Source organism: Trachinotus anak, unplaced genomic scaffold, assembly GCF_046630095.1.
Source record: "Trachinotus anak isolate AG129_WGS33_773 ecotype Australia unplaced genomic scaffold, CSIRO_AGI_Tana_v1 ptg000012l, whole genome shotgun sequence".
In the NCBI taxonomy this organism is placed as follows: Eukaryota; Metazoa; Chordata; class Actinopteri; order Carangiformes; family Carangidae; genus Trachinotus; species Trachinotus anak.
Genome location: NW_027273863.1, coordinates 22,698,842 through 22,716,052, shown reverse-complemented (window position 1 = coordinate 22,716,052; position 17,211 = coordinate 22,698,842). Strand labels below are relative to the sequence as shown.

At 42.1% G+C, this 17,211-nt stretch overlaps 1 protein-coding gene across 1 annotated transcript in view; it reads right to left on the bottom strand.

Annotated features, from left to right (window-relative positions):
- Positions 1-1,027: 1,027 nt before the first annotated feature.
- ak5 (adenylate kinase 5) overlaps positions 1,028-17,211 on the bottom strand; it is a 74,365-nt gene continuing 58,181 nt past the window's right edge. The window contains exons 11-14 of the mRNA XM_071491455.1: positions 11,169-11,332; positions 3,835-3,951; positions 3,191-3,415; positions 1,028-1,834 (exon numbers count right to left, since the gene is read on the bottom strand). Coding sequence (XP_071347556.1) covers positions 1,760-1,834; positions 3,191-3,415; positions 3,835-3,951; positions 11,169-11,332 — 581 coding nt within the window. The 3' untranslated portion in view covers positions 1,028-1,759. The remainder of the gene's footprint in view (positions 1,835-3,190; positions 3,416-3,834; positions 3,952-11,168; positions 11,333-17,211) is intronic.

The following is a 17,211-nucleotide window of genomic DNA, read 5'->3' as shown; positions in this document are numbered from 1 at the left end:
TGATTAATCAACTAGTCCTTTGATCAGAAAATTTCATGTCCATCCCAATTTCCCAAGTTCAAAGTTGATGTCGTCAAACCCAAAGATACTGTGACAGTATAAAACACAAAACCACAAAATCCTCACATTTGACTTGCAGTGGCCGTCAAATGTTCAAGTATTTTGTGTTGCTCAACTAATCAATATTTCTATAATCTACTCCAGACAATAACATAAGATTGAACTGTGCTGTAAAATTATATCAAGATGTACAGTGACTGTTTAGGAGTTATATTGGCAGACAGACAAGAAGCCTCATGAGTGATGCTGAATAATTCAGGACGGGCATGAGTCCCGAGGGAAGTGTCCTGTGCAAACTAATCTATACTTTGTAATTTTGATATCTGTGAAAAGAGATTAGCAGACAAGAGGTTTTGATCCCACACACCTGTCAATAAGACTTTCTTGTATGCCAGAGTTTTTGTAGTAAAAGAAAACAACAGGATATGTTGAAAAAAAAAAAAGTCACTTCCCACAACATCCGACTGGTTACCTTTCATCAGCAGAGAAGCACGATGAGCGACAGCTAATTTATCACCTATTCTACCTGCTGAAGTGCCTCCGCGGTGTAAAAGAAGAGCTTTTTTTCTTATTCATAGAATGAAAGCAATTTATAAACCCTCAGCTGTTGTCAGGAAGATGTGAAAATGATCCAATCCTTTATTTCCTTTGTCTCCCCCATTTATGCTCCCAACATTTCCCTCGAGACCATTGGTGTGAACTTCAGACTCTCGCTGATGCACTGACTGCTGCAGCTAAAGGTCATTCACTGATGTTGGTTCCATGTATTGCAATGGTCTAAAGGTGGACACACGAATCATCATCTTTTTTTTTTTTTTTATATTTTGCTTTTTAAATCAGATTTCCCTTTGGTTACCTCTCCTGTAATTCCAGCTTCTTTGTTATTAGCTTCTCACCAGCAGATGGGGCTCTCGGATCAGCTGTGAACATCTCCACATAAACACCAAAGCACACACTCCAGAAATCCTCCATTTAGCAAATGCACTGTCTTTATTTGGATGTTAAATACCAGACTCCAACAAGCACTTGTACGATGAGCTTGGAAACATACAAATGCAATATTCAGCAATACTCTGCTTTTTTTTTTATTCAATGCACAGAAGGCAGTTAAGCTTGATTGTAATTCTTGCATGCTTGTTACAATGTAAAGCATGTTGCTGTGCATGAGAGCATGAACGCGCGCTGACATTTTCACTTTCTCACATGGCAGGAACCCTCTCTGAGCTCCTCTGGGTGGGGGGGGGGGTCGCAGAGAGATTTCACATTCAGCTGGAAAACACGCTCTCAGTCACAGCAGGCAATGCAATTTTCTCCGTACATTTATTTGCCTCAATCCGGCAGTTGGCAGCATATATCGAGGTCGATGTGAGAGAGAGAGAGAGAGAGAGAGAGAGAGAGAGACAATGCAAGAAGGTGAAGCAGGATGTGACAACCAGGCGCTTCGTCAGTGTCAAAAGCAGAGAGAGGTTTTCACTGATTGCTGGGAATATTTCAAAACATGAGAAGGGACATGCAAACCGCTGGAGTTCATGAGCATATGTCTGGTGCGGGTGTGAGGTCATGTGGGCGCTTCTCCTCGGTGTGATATGGCTGAGAGAAGTGTGTGTGTGTGTGTGTGTGTGTGTGGGGGGGGGGGGGGATGGTCTTCACCTCCTGGGCAGCAGAGTTGAAGGGCGGGGAGTGGTGTTGTGGGAGGAAATCAGAAGATGGGAGAGGACTCCATCGCCTGGCAGATCTGGGCAAACACCTCATCCGGAGACTTCTCAGCATCAATCTGCAGACGGAGACAAAGTGGCTGAGACGAGGCCTTTCACAAGCCATCAGGGTCTCCACACACACACACACACTCACACAAAACACCTGATGTGGTATTTAAATGTTCAAACGGCTCATTTTAAAGGGAGTCACGCCCAACCAGAAACTGTGCTGTACCTGCCGCCCCCCTGACATTCAAGGAAAAACTGTATCTGGTGTGAAGATGAGTGGAAATTACATAGTTGTTTGATTTTTAATGTTTTTAGTTTCAAGGATTGGTTCACTTTCTTAAAACGATAATCAGGATCATATCAACGCTGAAACTGGTGTGAGCAATGGAAGTGACGGGGGACAAAATTCACTGTTCTTGTTCTGTGCAAAAATGAAATTCAGTTTATTTAAAGCTCTGGAAGTGAGAGTTAGAGAAGTCAAGTGGGTATCACCCTCAGTTCCAGCCTTTTAAGTTGCGGAGGACGAGTAGTAACACAAAGAGAACACTTTGTACTGAAAACACAAACTTTGGAAGAACACTTGAGTTGACTTAAACTTGGACAGCCGAAGCCTCATTTCAGTGTCAAATAAAGTTTGGAATGCATTTTTGCACAGAATGAGGACTTCATGGCCAGAATCAACAGGTTTTTGTTTGATTACAGCAAACAGAACCTGCGTCAGTGTTGTTCTAAGAAATACATGAAAAAATGTGAATCTATCTTTGAACTTTGTGTCAAAAGCTTAGAAGAGAAGACAAATGAACTATTTGCATAGTCTTAATGTCCATTTTTCCCATGTAACTAAAAGGAAAATCTGAAAAAACAAGTGCAGGTGCATCCGTTCAGGACTGTAGACATGAAGGCAAGTTCTTTTTGAATGTGTGGTTTGCCGCATCATTTGATTACAAGCGTTATTTGTCCAAACAGCTCATGAAGCCTGATGTAAGTGTTCTGTATTGTGTTTTACAGAGTGCCACTGTCCTATAGTTTACTTCATAATCTGCTCATAAACAAAGACTTAAATGGCAAAGTTTTGCTCGATTCTTGCTCAAAAATATGAAAAATAATCAGGTAAAAAGAAAAATTGGAGACTTTTGGACCCAGAGTGCATCTGGTCAGCTGCACAACACCTGAGGAACTCGTAGGATACACTCTGATCTTTTTGTGAATATAATTATTCCTGTGGACAATTTCCCTGTTCACATATTTACTGTAAAAGAAGGTGGGCATGTGTGTTATAAATGCAAGCAATCACAGATTTAAATGAGATAATGCTCATTTGAGTGGTGGGCTGAGCGGTAAGCCTTAATGGGAATTGAACCCCTAACCCTGGCAGGGAGAGCTGCACGCACACAAACAGAAAAGCAATTCCTCTCTAATCTAACCGTGTGCAGGAGCCTCTTGCGTTCGTAGTGGGCTGCCACCGCCTGGCTGCTGCTGCAGAAGCTCTCAGCCCGTCTCTGCGCGGCGCCGTCTCTGTCTGTGCCGAGATGGAAGCCGGAGCCGGAGCCCGAGCTGGAGCTGGAGCTGAACCTGCCACGGCACTGCAGACGGCTGGACATGGTGTCAGCTGAGCAGCTGAGCAGAAGAACTGCAGTGGGTTCACCCATCTGACGCACAGGGCGCAGGAAGAAGGAAAAGTGCAGTTACAACAGTGAACCTTACATCACTTCTTCCCCTGTGTGTCACGATCCTGTTGTCCCATCAGTGTGAGAGTGAGTGTGTCTGTGTGTGTAAACTCTGCATCAAATAAATGACATTTTTCTTCACTGTCAAACAAGTCTTTGTCATTATGAACACATCACTTCTGTTTGTCCTGCCTCCTCATTTCCTGCCATTATTTCCACACTTTTGTCGCTCCTTCACGAACGCCGTGAGTCATATTTAATTGCCGTTTTTCACACTGATGTCAGTGCTGCATGTCAAACACATTTCAGAATGGAATGAACTGAGAGTTTCCTCTCCCTCTGACTCCTCTCCTCACTTCACGCTCATCTACGTTTTTGTGGGTACATGGGGGCGCTCTGACCTTGGCTTCGTACTCCTCCGCCTGTCTCAGGTCTCTGGGGAAGCTGCTGATCACAAGACCTTTCCCCTGCCGTACTGACGACGCCACCGCATCACAGAGCAGCTCCAGCAGTGTGTCCTGGAGATCAAAAACACGCACACAGCACGAGCATTAATCACCATCCATACCTGAAAAAGCAGGGATGCATGTGTTCATATATAACATTCCTGTGAGGTCTTGCTGCAGGCGCCTCCAGGGGCCCCAAAAACTGCAGGTTAACAATTGACAGCAAATTAGTTTGACAATGTGCTCGACTTAAATCACACTGTGAACTGAAAGATGAGCCATGAAAAGGATTCTTTAAATATTTATTCAACCTTGTAGTTTTAAGATTTTTAATATATTTAATGTTGTTCTTCCGTTCTACCTCCTGAGCCACTGAAGGCAACACGCTACATTCATAACTAGGTGGAGGAATGGAGCCTCTCAGCTCATGTCTCCTACAGACCCCCTTGTGGGTTAATCAGGCACGTGCATTGGTATGCATTGATATGAGCTTTTTTACTGTACATAAATAACCTTCATGCATTATATCCTGGTGTATCTAGTGGCGGGTATTACATTTATGTGCTGTATGTAAGGTCTGTGACTGCGAGGCTGCTAGTTTGAATGTATGATGGGAGCGAGAGGTGGTTCTCATGCTCACTGGGCACCAACAGGAGACTGTAGTTGCCCTGGACAGATACCAGTGTGCAGGGTGTTTACAAGACAACAGAGATCTTTCAATGTAGTATAATCCAACATCTTGACAAATTACAGCTTCAAAAAATGACTGATTACTGAATGAGCACAGGTCCAGGGGCCCAAGGGATCAGGAGGGCCCTGGACCAGTGCTTCTGTGTGAAGTTACTGTTATTTCCTGTTGGAAAGTCAGTCAAATGACTATAAAGAAACACAAAATTAGTAACCATAGATACAAACTACCTACAAACAGATGCAAAATAAGTACAGAGAGACACAAAATGAGTCAAAATAGATTTAAAAAATGGCTACAAAGGGACACAAAACGACCAGGAAGACGCACAAAAGGACTAAACACATGCAAAATGATCTTCTAATCCCTCCATGATGACAATAGAGTTTAATCAACAGCCGTGTGTCAAAGTGTCAGCAAAAATCTCCATAAAAAGAGTTGGATTGTATTACACTGGGCACGACCACACTCATGTGACATATTCTACTTATTGGGACACAAATCAAGCGCACCCTCTGCAATGAGCCGGCCTATTTAAGGCTGCGAGGCTCCACCTGCCGCCTGGCTCTGCCGGCCTGCTGCTGATGTTGCTGTGAAAACTGCTGTGCCGACAGTCGTATCAAGTTGAATCAGAAGGACCTTGTGGAGGAAATGATTGTGTTTGTGTTGCTTCTTGTTGCCGCTGACATCGGGGAGACTTGTTTGTTGGCTCCTTTCATCATATTTGTTTCAGCCACTTCAGCCAGGAAGTGCTTCAGTGTTAGCTCGGAGCCAACACTGAAGCACTTCACACTGCTTCGCCTCACCAAACCCTGGTAAGTGTTTGCTGTGTCTTTGCTCTGCTCAGGCGCTGTTTGTGTGGGTTATTGCCTTCCAAAGTCTGCTTGTGGCTGTTTGTTGGCATCAGCTGTCTGTGCTAGTTATGCTAACCTGGTTCTTATGCTGCTGCACTTCATTCTGGTTGTTTAGCATGAGTTTAATGATGCTAGTCATGCTTGACTTGCTGTGTGACGTGACATGATTTCTGTGTTGTTGCTGCTGTTTTGGGTGGTTTCATACTGGCCCAGTTTAGACTGTAGTCTCTTGGATAGAATAATATTGTACATTGACTTCATTGGGACATAGAGTGAGTGATTGCATGTAATTATTTCCCTGTATTACTGACTTTATTAGAAACTCAGGACTGCTGCTGCATTAACAATGAACAGTTATATTCAAGCCTTTTTATCCAGCCGAGCACTGGACACAGCAGTCCTGTTGGTATATGCAGCACTCTTCTATAGTGTGCCATTCTTCATAACAAATGATATGAAATCTGCTGTAATGCTGCAGCTGCGCTCAGCTGCTCTCGTCTCTAATGGACGTTTATCTGCTGCTTATCAATGCTACATAACTTGGACTGGAACTCGTGGGCTTGGATTGAAATGGGCTGAAGTTAAGAATAATTTAGCTGCACAGCTGATGCGTCTGCCTGCTGCGTATCAGCTGGGTTTAGATGATGTCAGTTCACACTCAGCTGTCGGTTTATTAGAGACATATGGCTAAAACTAATGTACAGGCCCTGTGATAAATCCGAACCAAACATTTTAACCTTTGAAGGTGGGTTGTTGTGGGGCTGTTGTATTAGACTGCACTGATAGAGCCAGGTGCAGAAATTACTGAGTTTACAGTCCCTCCATTGTACCTAATAAGAGATGCAAGCTGTGTTGAACTGTTTTTTTTTTTTTTTTTTAATCTTTAATACCATTCAAAGGGAGTACAGTGTTTTTTGGTTTTTTTTGGTGGCATTTTGTCTGTTTGATCATCATCAGCTGAGAAGTTCAGGAATGATGGAGAAAAATATAACAGAGTAAACATGAATTTTTTTTTTTTGTTTATTTAATTTTTTTTTTTTTACATTTAACTGTATCCAAAAATAGTCATACTGGGAGGAGGGATTATATATCCCATCTGGCCTGGGAACAGGCTGGAAAGTGCTGCTAGGGAGAAGGATACCTGGAATTCTCTGCTTAGCCTGCTGCCACCGCGACCCGACCCCGGATAAACAGATGAAAATGGGTGGATGGATGGATGGATGTATCCAAAAATATCCAGAACTATTGATTTCAGGTTCAAACTCCTCATTGCTCAGATACCGTCAGATACTGTCATCGGAGGTCAACTGCTTGACGCCCCAGTCAATAAGTTCCTGAGCAACAGGATTAACTATTTGTTGATGTGCCCAAATAAGCATGAGAGAAACTCTCACAGGAAGGAAGAGCCACAGCAGTGTCATTAGTCATGACCTGACCTTGTCCAGAGGTGGATATGCTCTTAACTGAGTGTTTGTGATCGACTCTACAACCCGGGCTGAGGCCCTGTGCAAGCTGTCGGTCGTTTAACACGTTAAACATTGAGGACGTTTGCTCTTCGATCTCAGCTCAGAGTTTGCAGCTGAGAGTAAATTCCTCCCTGAAGTGTGATTCCACCTCTGCATGGTGAGACGAAGACCACACCTGCGGGGAGGGGGGTGGGGGGGGGGGTAGGGGGTAGGGTCTCATTGCTGCATGTGGTGAAGTCTTACTGAGCTTCTGTGACTGTACTCTCTTCATGTGCAGACGTACAGGTGGCACACATGTGGCCAGGCGGGGAGCTGACGGTCTGCAGCGGGATTACAGTTGACAGAGAATATTAAATTGCTCTTTCTGTGTTGCCGGGCAACAGTGCAGCAACTTTCACCTCGTGGATGTTACAGTTTTACGCTCACCAATGGGCCACAAATGACAATGTTTTATTTCACGTCGAGATAAAAACCATAACTCTAGTGTGGGTGTGATTTGTTTTATTACAGGAGCCTGTGTGATGTGTTCTGCTGTAAACCTGCTGAGGTGCACTTCAGTAATCCCAATGTGGGATTATTCATCATTGTCTCTCTCTCTCTCCATAACTGTCTCACTCACACACATAAATATAAGTGTTTGGCACTGAGTGTGTTGGCGAACGCATTGGGACGTGACCTTAATGTGCTGTAAGAAGCTTAGACAGCTGAGCCTTGCTTGAAAGCCACCGGGTTTCTCCACTGAGATGACAGAAAGTTAAAGTAAATCTCTGCGTGGGTGTCTTCATATGTGTTGCTTTCAATTCCACGCGCCACTTTTTAATCTTGAAATGATGAAAAGCCTAAACGCCCCTGCCTCTCTTCACTTAGTGTCTTCTACTGTTGTATCTGTTGTTTGTTGCCGTCTCGTCTGTGACATTTTCAAGGGCAGAAAAGACAAAGAGCTGGCTAACCCAAATTTCAAAAAAATCTGTTTTACTTCCAGTGGGTTTGTAGATATTTGACGAGTGCTGCCGTCTCAGTACAGTGGAGGTAAATGATAGTTTGAGTCTCAGAGGACTGAAAGTTTCAACATATTGTGTCTCTCAGAGAAAACAGGTGAATGACTCAGTGACTCAGTAAACACTATCAGTACAAAGAAGACTGTAAATATTCATCGCCTCACCACAGACCACCACACCAGCAGAATCTTAAAAGTTGCCCTGAGGAGCTTCCTTGTAAACAAAACAAGTTATGTTTACATTCAGTATTAAACCTTTTACACTTAAGAGAGCTTGTTAATGTTAGTGTGCCACCAAGCACAGTCAGCATCACCCTCAAAGTGCAGCTGTACAGTCATTAGCTACTTTTAGACGAGTGGAAATTCTGACCTTTTGGTGACAGCAAATGAGAATTCAGGGACCAGTCATTAAGATGTATCACCTCGGGACTGTGAACGTCTGCAGCAGATTTCATGTAGATCCAACCTTTAGTGGTTGAGAAAGCTGACTGTGGACTGTGGGGCTCACAGACTGACTTTCTCGTGTCAGCGTGGGTGAAAATGTATGATTATGATAATGACAAAATGCACTCACACCTCCGCTGTGTACAGCTTGGTGCTGAATCCCATCGCATTAATATCATTTTGTTGGAGTGCAGGATGATGTATGTGCTGAGGAACTATAAGGCTATTTTCACATTTATCTGCTGAAGGGGGAAAGTTTGTCTGTGCGCTCCTCAAATCTGAGCTTGAGGCGAACTCAGGAGCAGGAATCTGTGACACAAAAAGGGCTTTTCAGTGAAGTGGTGAATTTTTTACTAGAGTTTCCGCCTCATGCTTGTATGCCTCTGCTGACCAGCCGAGCTGCAGGAAATATGGACGCAATCTCTCCCTCTTGAATTACAGCATTGACCTGAAGCGTTTTTGTAGAACATGGTGATGTCACAGTGAAGTTGACCTTTGACCGTTTGGATACAAAATGTCATCACTTCATCATTTTATCCTATTAGACATTTGTGTTTAATTGTGTCATAATGATGATTATGAATCAGTGATTTATGGCCAAAAACATGTTTTGAGAGGTCACACTGATCTTGACCTATGACCTTTGACCACAAAATTCTAATCAGTTCATCCTTGAGTCCAAATAGACACTTGTGCCAAATTTGAAGGGATTCCCATGAGGAGTTCCCCAGATATCACCTTCACAAGGCCAAAGCCGTGTTTTGTGAGGTCACACTGATCTTGACCTTTGACCTTTGACCACAGAAACTAAACAGTTCAGTCACTTGAGTCCAGGTGAATGTGCAAAAGTTCAGTAAATTCCCTCGAGGTGTTAGTGAGGTATCGTGCTCATGAGAATGGGATGAACAGACAGACAACCTGAAAACTCTTCCTCCTGTTCTGGCTGCTTGTTTTGTGTGGAGGCGTTTTTTTGTGGAAAAACCACATGAGACACGAGTCATTATTTAAAGCAGGGGATTTTTTTTTTCTTACATGTCTTAAAACATGTCAGGGAGGATGTTTAACAATTAATGACTCATTCAATCCTCTGTGGATAATCTACGCAAGTACCTCCCTCATATTAACAACAGTGTTATAGATGATTGTCAAATTGGAAAACGACTGCTGTTATTTTGAGAGTAATGGCACTTTTCACAGTATTGTGAGCTTGTTAACACAGCTACAGTGAATTTGAATGATTCTGCACATCTTCTATGAACTGAAAACAACTGCCTGCTGGAGTCAAGTTGCATTTAGCAACTAGCGTAGGTCGACTCACTTCCCCAGGGAACTTGTTTACGTCTGCTCAGAAAATGTGTTTTTCTTTGAGCGCGTTTGGAGTTGTAGATAATTTATATGGTTTTACACTCTGTCAGTGTATTGATATTTTCAGCTCCATGAGAGTCAGACAGCCTTGTGAGCTCTGAGTGCAGTCTTTGTGAAAGCCTTTATGAGCACTACTGAATGTATAATATTTCAGCTCCTTCCCGTCTCTTGTATTTATTTCTTTAGGCCATTGCTATAACTAAACTTCATTCAACATCAGCTGTCTCTCTGAAATAATAATGCGTCTGATCTTGTTTTAAATGAGGCTTGCTTTACTTAATCATCTGTGCTCAGTGCCGTCATGTTTTTGCACCGCTCTGCTCAGACATCGCCTGCCAATCAAAAAGTGTGGGTGGCGGTTGTGTGACATCTTTATTTAATTTTCTGTTGGGGCATATTGACATAGTGATCTTACAGCCACTGCTTCTACGCAATACCCTGCTCTTATATTCATTCTAAAGTCTTCTTTTTTTTTTTTTTTTTACATGCCCTCTTTTTCAAACACATCCTCTCACTTTTTTTTAAAAGCACTTTTCGGAACTACAGATACATTTATCAGTAAAATGTGGTGCTTGTTTCTGTAACTGTGTAAAAATGATGTAATGCATATTTGATCCGTCTAGTCGCCCAGAGAGGCACATCATGTTCTCACAGTGCTGTACGTCTGAGTTTGGCTTCATCTCATTTGTTGCCAACTCATCTGGAGCAAAAAATGTCCTGTGGGCCAAAAACATATTTCCATAGACACTTGAAACGTAAAAGATCAGTTAGTAAATCTTTATAATTTTTCTTTTTTTTAAATTAAAACATTTAAAGTTTGTAAAATGTCTCCAGAGCCGCCCAGACGAGCAGCTCCTGCAGCTGCTCCTCCACCGGCTTTAGACCATGTGGTAACGACAATCATAGATTTCTGTATGCCACACGGTGCTGGAGGTCTTATAAAATCCTTCTTCACAATCTGTGTCAGACTGTGTGATACTGGCTTGAGGCATGTCACATTGTGCAGTCAGTCAGTGCAGAGTGAATCGTACTATGGTGTAAGTAGAAAAGACACATCATCAGCTCATGTCAACCACTCGTGCAGCTCCAGCATTTTGAAAAAGCTTTGGCTGCAGCGCTGGCCCTTCTATACATCGATATGCATGAGATTACAACAAGACCAACTAAAGCTTTGTGAGCTCCTGTATGGATGTGAAATAAAAGTGATATACTTTAGAGTCCACCGTTGTTGTTGTTGTTGTTGTGCTTGCTGCTAGTGTTGCTGGGAAAGCGGAGATGTACACAGATGTACAGAGTCATGTAGTGATGTGGCTCTCTGGCCGTGGAAAAGCAAAGCAGTTCTCAGAAGGTTTGTTGTGTATTGTTCATTACAAGATGAATGAGTGAATAAACAAGTTCTGCGGTCACTTCAGGCCTCTACATGTTGTGACTGTAGCCCTAAAACTTTGGCAGTGTAACCGGACGACCACACTGACCTCAGGCAGCTGCTCTCCTCTCTCCAGGACGTCCCGCAGGTGGCGCCCTCTGTCGCTGTGAGACTGCAGCTCGTTACACAACAGGTCACCCAGGGTGACCCGACGCAGGCCGAACCTGTACTCCATCCGCTCACACTGGAGAGCCTTCCCTGAGCCCGGACCACCTGAGAACACACACACACACACACACACACACACACACACACACACACACACACACACACACACACACACACACACACACACACACACACACACACACACGTTTGTACAGCTTTCCCCTGTACAGCCCCTTACCCAAACCTTAACCATTACAGCTGAATGCCTGACGCTGACCCTGACCCTGACTCTACACCTCAATCTGACCTTAAAACCAAGTCTGACCTTTGAAGCTTAGAGGACCAGCCTAAATGTCCCCACAACGATGGTTTCAAACCAGAATTTGCCCACACAGCCACAGACAGACATGTACACAGATACCAACAGGGATCCGTCCGTCCTCAGACAAACCAATAACAGGGACAGAGCACAAGTGAGGCGAGGATGAGGAGGAGGAAATTGAGAAGTGAAAAAAGAGCGCGCCAGAAGGAGACAATAGGAAATACATTGTGTGTGTGTGTGTGTGTGTGTGTGTGTGTGTGTGTATGTACCTGCACATCACAGGTCTGATTCATTGCCAGGGGCTCAGAGCCAGGTTATCACAGATGATTATCTGAATCTGTCCTGCTGCAGTGATTTAACACACACACACACACACACACACACACACACACACACACACACACACACACACACACACACACACACACACACACACACACACACACACACACACACACACACACACACTTTTTGTGCAGCTACTCTTGTTAGGAAATTGCATTGACTTCCATAGTGCCCCGCAGCCTTAGACTTAGCAGTACCACCGGAAGTCATGGGGCCAGTGTAGCCAATAGTTCAAGTGAGACCGTGGGACATGATGAAAAAATAAAAAAGTGTATAATAAATATGGCAGAATTGTTTGCTGAGAGGTTGTGTTAGTTGATCAGAAATTTAAAACATACGAGGACGAACAGTTTCTATAGAACAGCTGTGAAAAAACTGGAGGGGAATCAAATGAGTTGGACTCTGAGCTGCCTTCTAGTGGATATAGTGCTTAACATCCACCCCAACGATGGTTGCATCGTTTGAAATGGACGTAGCTATTTTTTATGTAAACAGAACATAAGTAGCCTTAACCATAAACCAATTCACGCCAAACCCTAACCCCTGATGTAGAACTAAACCCAACTTTAAGCCTAAGAATGCAACCAAAGCAGGAAGAACACCACAGTATTTTAACATTCAGCTGCCATTTTGAAACTACTCTGTGGCAGGTTTCACTTGTTAAGAGCAGAAAACGTTCCTGTCTATCTGCTCGAACGCCGTGCTGTGAGGTCTGCAGGGGTTTTATTGCGGGTTAACTGCATTACTTGGCCATGAAGCTGTGTGAAGCATCGGTGGGAGGCGGTGATTTATCATTGCCAGCCTTGAGCCCAGTAATAAAACTCAGGAGGTGCTTCATATTCATCAGTATGCCGCTCGAGTGTGAGTGTCGCTGCCCTCCGCCCGCCTTCATAAACAAACGTCCTCATCACCATTTCCTCAGAGTGCGAGGATGGATGTGAGCTGGGATCACCCAGGGACGACCGGGAAGTCAGAAGAGGTCCATGAGGAATCGAGGAAGTTTATGGATTCACTCATTGTACATTCAGCACATTTACACTGACTTGTTTTTTTCAACCAGCTTCAAAATGCCCCCCCCTCCACTCCACACACACACACACACACACACACACACACATGCCTACTCAATGAAAGTATTCCTCTGCTGCTTAACACCTCTGCCAGGAAGTAAAATAATGATCCACCAGAGCTGAAGCCGACACCCTGAGAAGCTTGTTAGTGACCCTCCTGGTTACTCGCACCTACTATAGGAGTCAGCTAAAGATAGTTTCTCTCTCTGAGACCATCTGAAATTTAGATTCCCTGACCTTGAGACTCATGGCTTAAGAGAGGATGAAGTGTGTCTGCAAGGCCTCTGTGCTGTTCTTTATTCTACTGCAATGGTTTTGTATTTTGTTCCTTTGTTTTAAGTTTTGTTTTGTCCATTAAAGTTTCATATAGTAGTATGTTCAACATTACATAACATCACAAGACAACATATGACTGTGAGTCAATGAAGAACAAGTAAAATGAGAAAAAGACAAACAAACCAAAACCTAGTGTGTATAAATACAATTTAAAATGGAATAGCACCTTTTTGTTTTAGAAATAAATGGGAATAAAAACAGCTATAAAACTTCTCCTTACTTCCTGTTTTAGTTCATCTAAAGGTTAAATTTTGTCCAAAAAATTCCATAAAATTTGCAACAAAAAAAAAAATTGATGAAACTGGATTATTTATTTATTTGTCACAAAAGAAAATGCAAATGAAAGCTCGTTTCCACCTGCTTGCTATTATGTGAATATTAGGATTTTCCAAGATGACAGCTGGTGGCGCTGATTCTCCAGTTGAGTGTCATTAAAACCGTTGCAGAGGAAGAGAGAGCAACAAGATGATGCACACGAGTGACATGCTTCATGTTCATCATGAGTCACCTACTTTGTCACATTTGATAAACCAACTTCACCTCAGCCAAGTGTAATCACCTTTTTGTTTTTTTTTGAATTTCCAGTGTTCCTATTTTTATTTGCAAATTGAAAATCTGCATAAAATAAAACATGAAAAAAAAGGAGAAAGTTAGAGCTGCAGGTTTGCTAATGAGGAAACATGTTTGCATCTTTTAGTTTCTCTACTGGCGTTCAGGGAGGAGGTTTAGGGACCAGCACCTCCCATGTGTCAACAGGTCTGTTGCAGCACTGTCCCTGATTAGAGCCAAAGTGACAGATGAACATGTTAGAAAGAGATGGCGCAGCAGACAGAGATGAAGATGAAAAACATGAAACAAGGCAAAGTGGGCAGATGACCACACAGAGGGAAAGAAATTCTCTCTGGTAATTTAATCTGCCCATGCAGCGCTGCTACGTAATTGCATTTTCCTTCAAGTTCCAGCAGGTAATATTTTGATGTAAAAAATAAAATCAGTCTAAATGACAAATGGGCTGCAGTGGTAACAAGCTTCTCGCCTCCACTAATTGAGGCACCTCAAGTTATCAACTTCAGTTTCAGAGGATCACTGGGAGGAAGCTGTCGTAGAACAGGAAGTGCCAAATCAAAGCCTGAAAACAAAATGAAAAAAAATGTTCTTGCAGACACTAAAGATTGAGGGCTGTTGTGTTTGAGTGCTTGATTCCCAAATGATGGTTGAATCTGCTTTGAAGGGATTTTTTTTTCCGTGTCAACATCCACTTTCAAGCTTGCTGTTCACTGAGGTCACAGTAAAAGATTTTTCAGTAATGAGCACAGACTGTAGTGAGATGGCTGATCTGGAGCCAGTGGTTTTCTGCAGAGACGTGGCTTTTGGATTTATGTTTGTCACCATCGGGTCATTTATTTTGAGCCACAAGTTCCAAATGTGGACGGTGGGATGTAGCCTGAGTGACACCAGCAAACCTTTTATTACCTGCTTTATTAATTAATTATACTGAGCTATAATAATATGTATGAAGCCATCAAACACATTTTTAAGACCCTTTTGGTTCAGGTTATTTAGTCAGCTAGCTACAACTAATAAAAATAAGATTATTACAGCTGCTGTTATCAGTGATGTGTGTGTGCCTGTTAAATTCTTAACAGGCATAACAATAGTAAAAAAGGGGGGCTGGGGTTTACTTCAGCTTCCAGTTAATTAATTTGTCTGAGCCACAGTTTAAAAACCCAGAAATTAAATTCTCATTAACATGAAATAAAACCTGCAAATCCAAACAACCTAAAAATGTTATTTTCCTTTTATTTAATATATTACATAAAGTAATTAAATTATTATTTTGGTCATTTGTTCATCCATTTATTGATTCATCATTTAATAATTATAATAATCTTAAAAAAAAACTAGTGGAAAAAATAATTAGAAACTTCCACATTGGTGAAACTGCTTGTTACTCACATCCTTTAACACTATATAAACTGTTTTCCACCCAATTTTACTTAAGTGCAAAATTGCCACTGCATCAATTCAAAACAACTGACATTACCTCTCTCACGAACGACAGCTTATTCACCATTTAAATTCAAGTCTGATTACAGGGGTAAAAATGGTAATTTTCTGCAGAGAGGAGGGAAATGGAAAAGAGGAAGATGGAAGTGAGAGAGGAGCAGAGGGATGAGAACATGAATGAGAGAGGACACAGGTGAAACCTCACATTAGCATTTCCCTCCGGCATTATCACTGCCTCTTTCTGAGTCACCACTACACAACACTGTTACAACTCTACCACAAGTTTTTATGGTCATGGAGGTGCTGGATGGGTAAACCCACATTAAAGGACACGACCCAAAACTCCTCTCTCCCAACTTTTAATTAAAACAGTTTAGAACTTAAATAAACATATAATAGTTCTTCCTGAACAGATGTAACATTTATTTTAATGATTTAACAGACCAAGGCACGTAGCAGCTTCCAGCAGGCAAGTGTGTCTTAATTAAAGGAACATTTTATGTATTTTCAGTATCTGTGCAACTTTTATTTAGCAACAGTATGTTTGGTACCTCAACAAATGACTCCGTAGGGTTTCCTTTATTCTAATTTGAGTAGGAGAGACTGGGGACAGTTGCAACAAGGGACGGTTGAGACAAGTCCTAGTCCTCCAATTGGAAACATGCGAGAGCAATGAGACTCATACTGCAATACTGCACTAATGCTCTGTTAGACCCTCCCCCCAACAGGAAGACAAAAGATACGTTTAACTACAACAGTATTTTCCAACATTTTTAGTTCAAATATAAATATAGATATTACTAAATGAATAAATAATACTATTATCATATGAATAAATGAACAACACTGCATAATATTAAAAAATGCATATTTTCAGAAAACTATGCTTATTGAGACAAAAAGCTGAAGGTATTGTGAATTTTAATGTTTTTTTTATATGTTGCAACCATCCCCAGGGTTGCACTTAGTTGCAATATCTGCATTCTTCCATTTGAATAAATACTGTGAATGATATTTCATATATATTTAAATGGTCATATATTTAAATGCTGTGTGTTATTAGCAGACAGATGTAAGTTTAATACATAAAAGTTTGGTCTAGTTTAAATAGTCTCTGAGTAGAAACATTGCAACCATGCAGTTTTTTTTTTTGTTTTGTTTTTCTCTTACGCAATATTACTGCTTCTGTCCTTGAAGAGCACCTGATACTTGCTCACATTAGCATTTAACAAGGACGACAGATTTGTAGCAAGTCACCCTGAGCCGGTCTTCCACCTGAGAAGAGACCAGAGTCTGACAGATAACCAGCGTCTCCCCCTGAAGCAGCAGCATCAGCAGCGCTGGAAAAACGTGACAGGGGGAGGCGGAGCCGGCAAGAGGACATGAGCATTTTTATGCAGAAGTGAGGACTCATCATTGCTGTGTCAGGGTGTTTTCAAAGTCAGGCTTGACGTCTGAAGTGGTAAGACAAGAAACATGTCCTCTGCGGTGACAGAATTTTTCATAGTCAGGTACGGCTTCCTGTTCACATAAATAACTCACTTCCTCAGAAAATGGGTCATAGTGTAAAAAGGCACTACACTTGTACAGACTGTATCACACAGTTAAGTAGTAAGTTTAGTTTTACTTGTACAGCTCAATTTAGTACTTTGCAACTTGTGGACAAAATGTGAAAATGCTGTATATAAAGCAGAATTAAGGGATTCATATTATGTTGGACTAAACATTACAACTGGGGAAAATGCTGTAAACAAGTGTGCTCCAGCATCTCTGAAATAAACCCACTGTGTGATTTTCATTAATCATTCAGACCAGTTTTCCTAGAGTAGTGCAGTGAAAGTGATTTGTCCAAAACACCAATGCTAATGAGCCCATTAACAAGGAGGGCGCTCTGCTTAAATTAA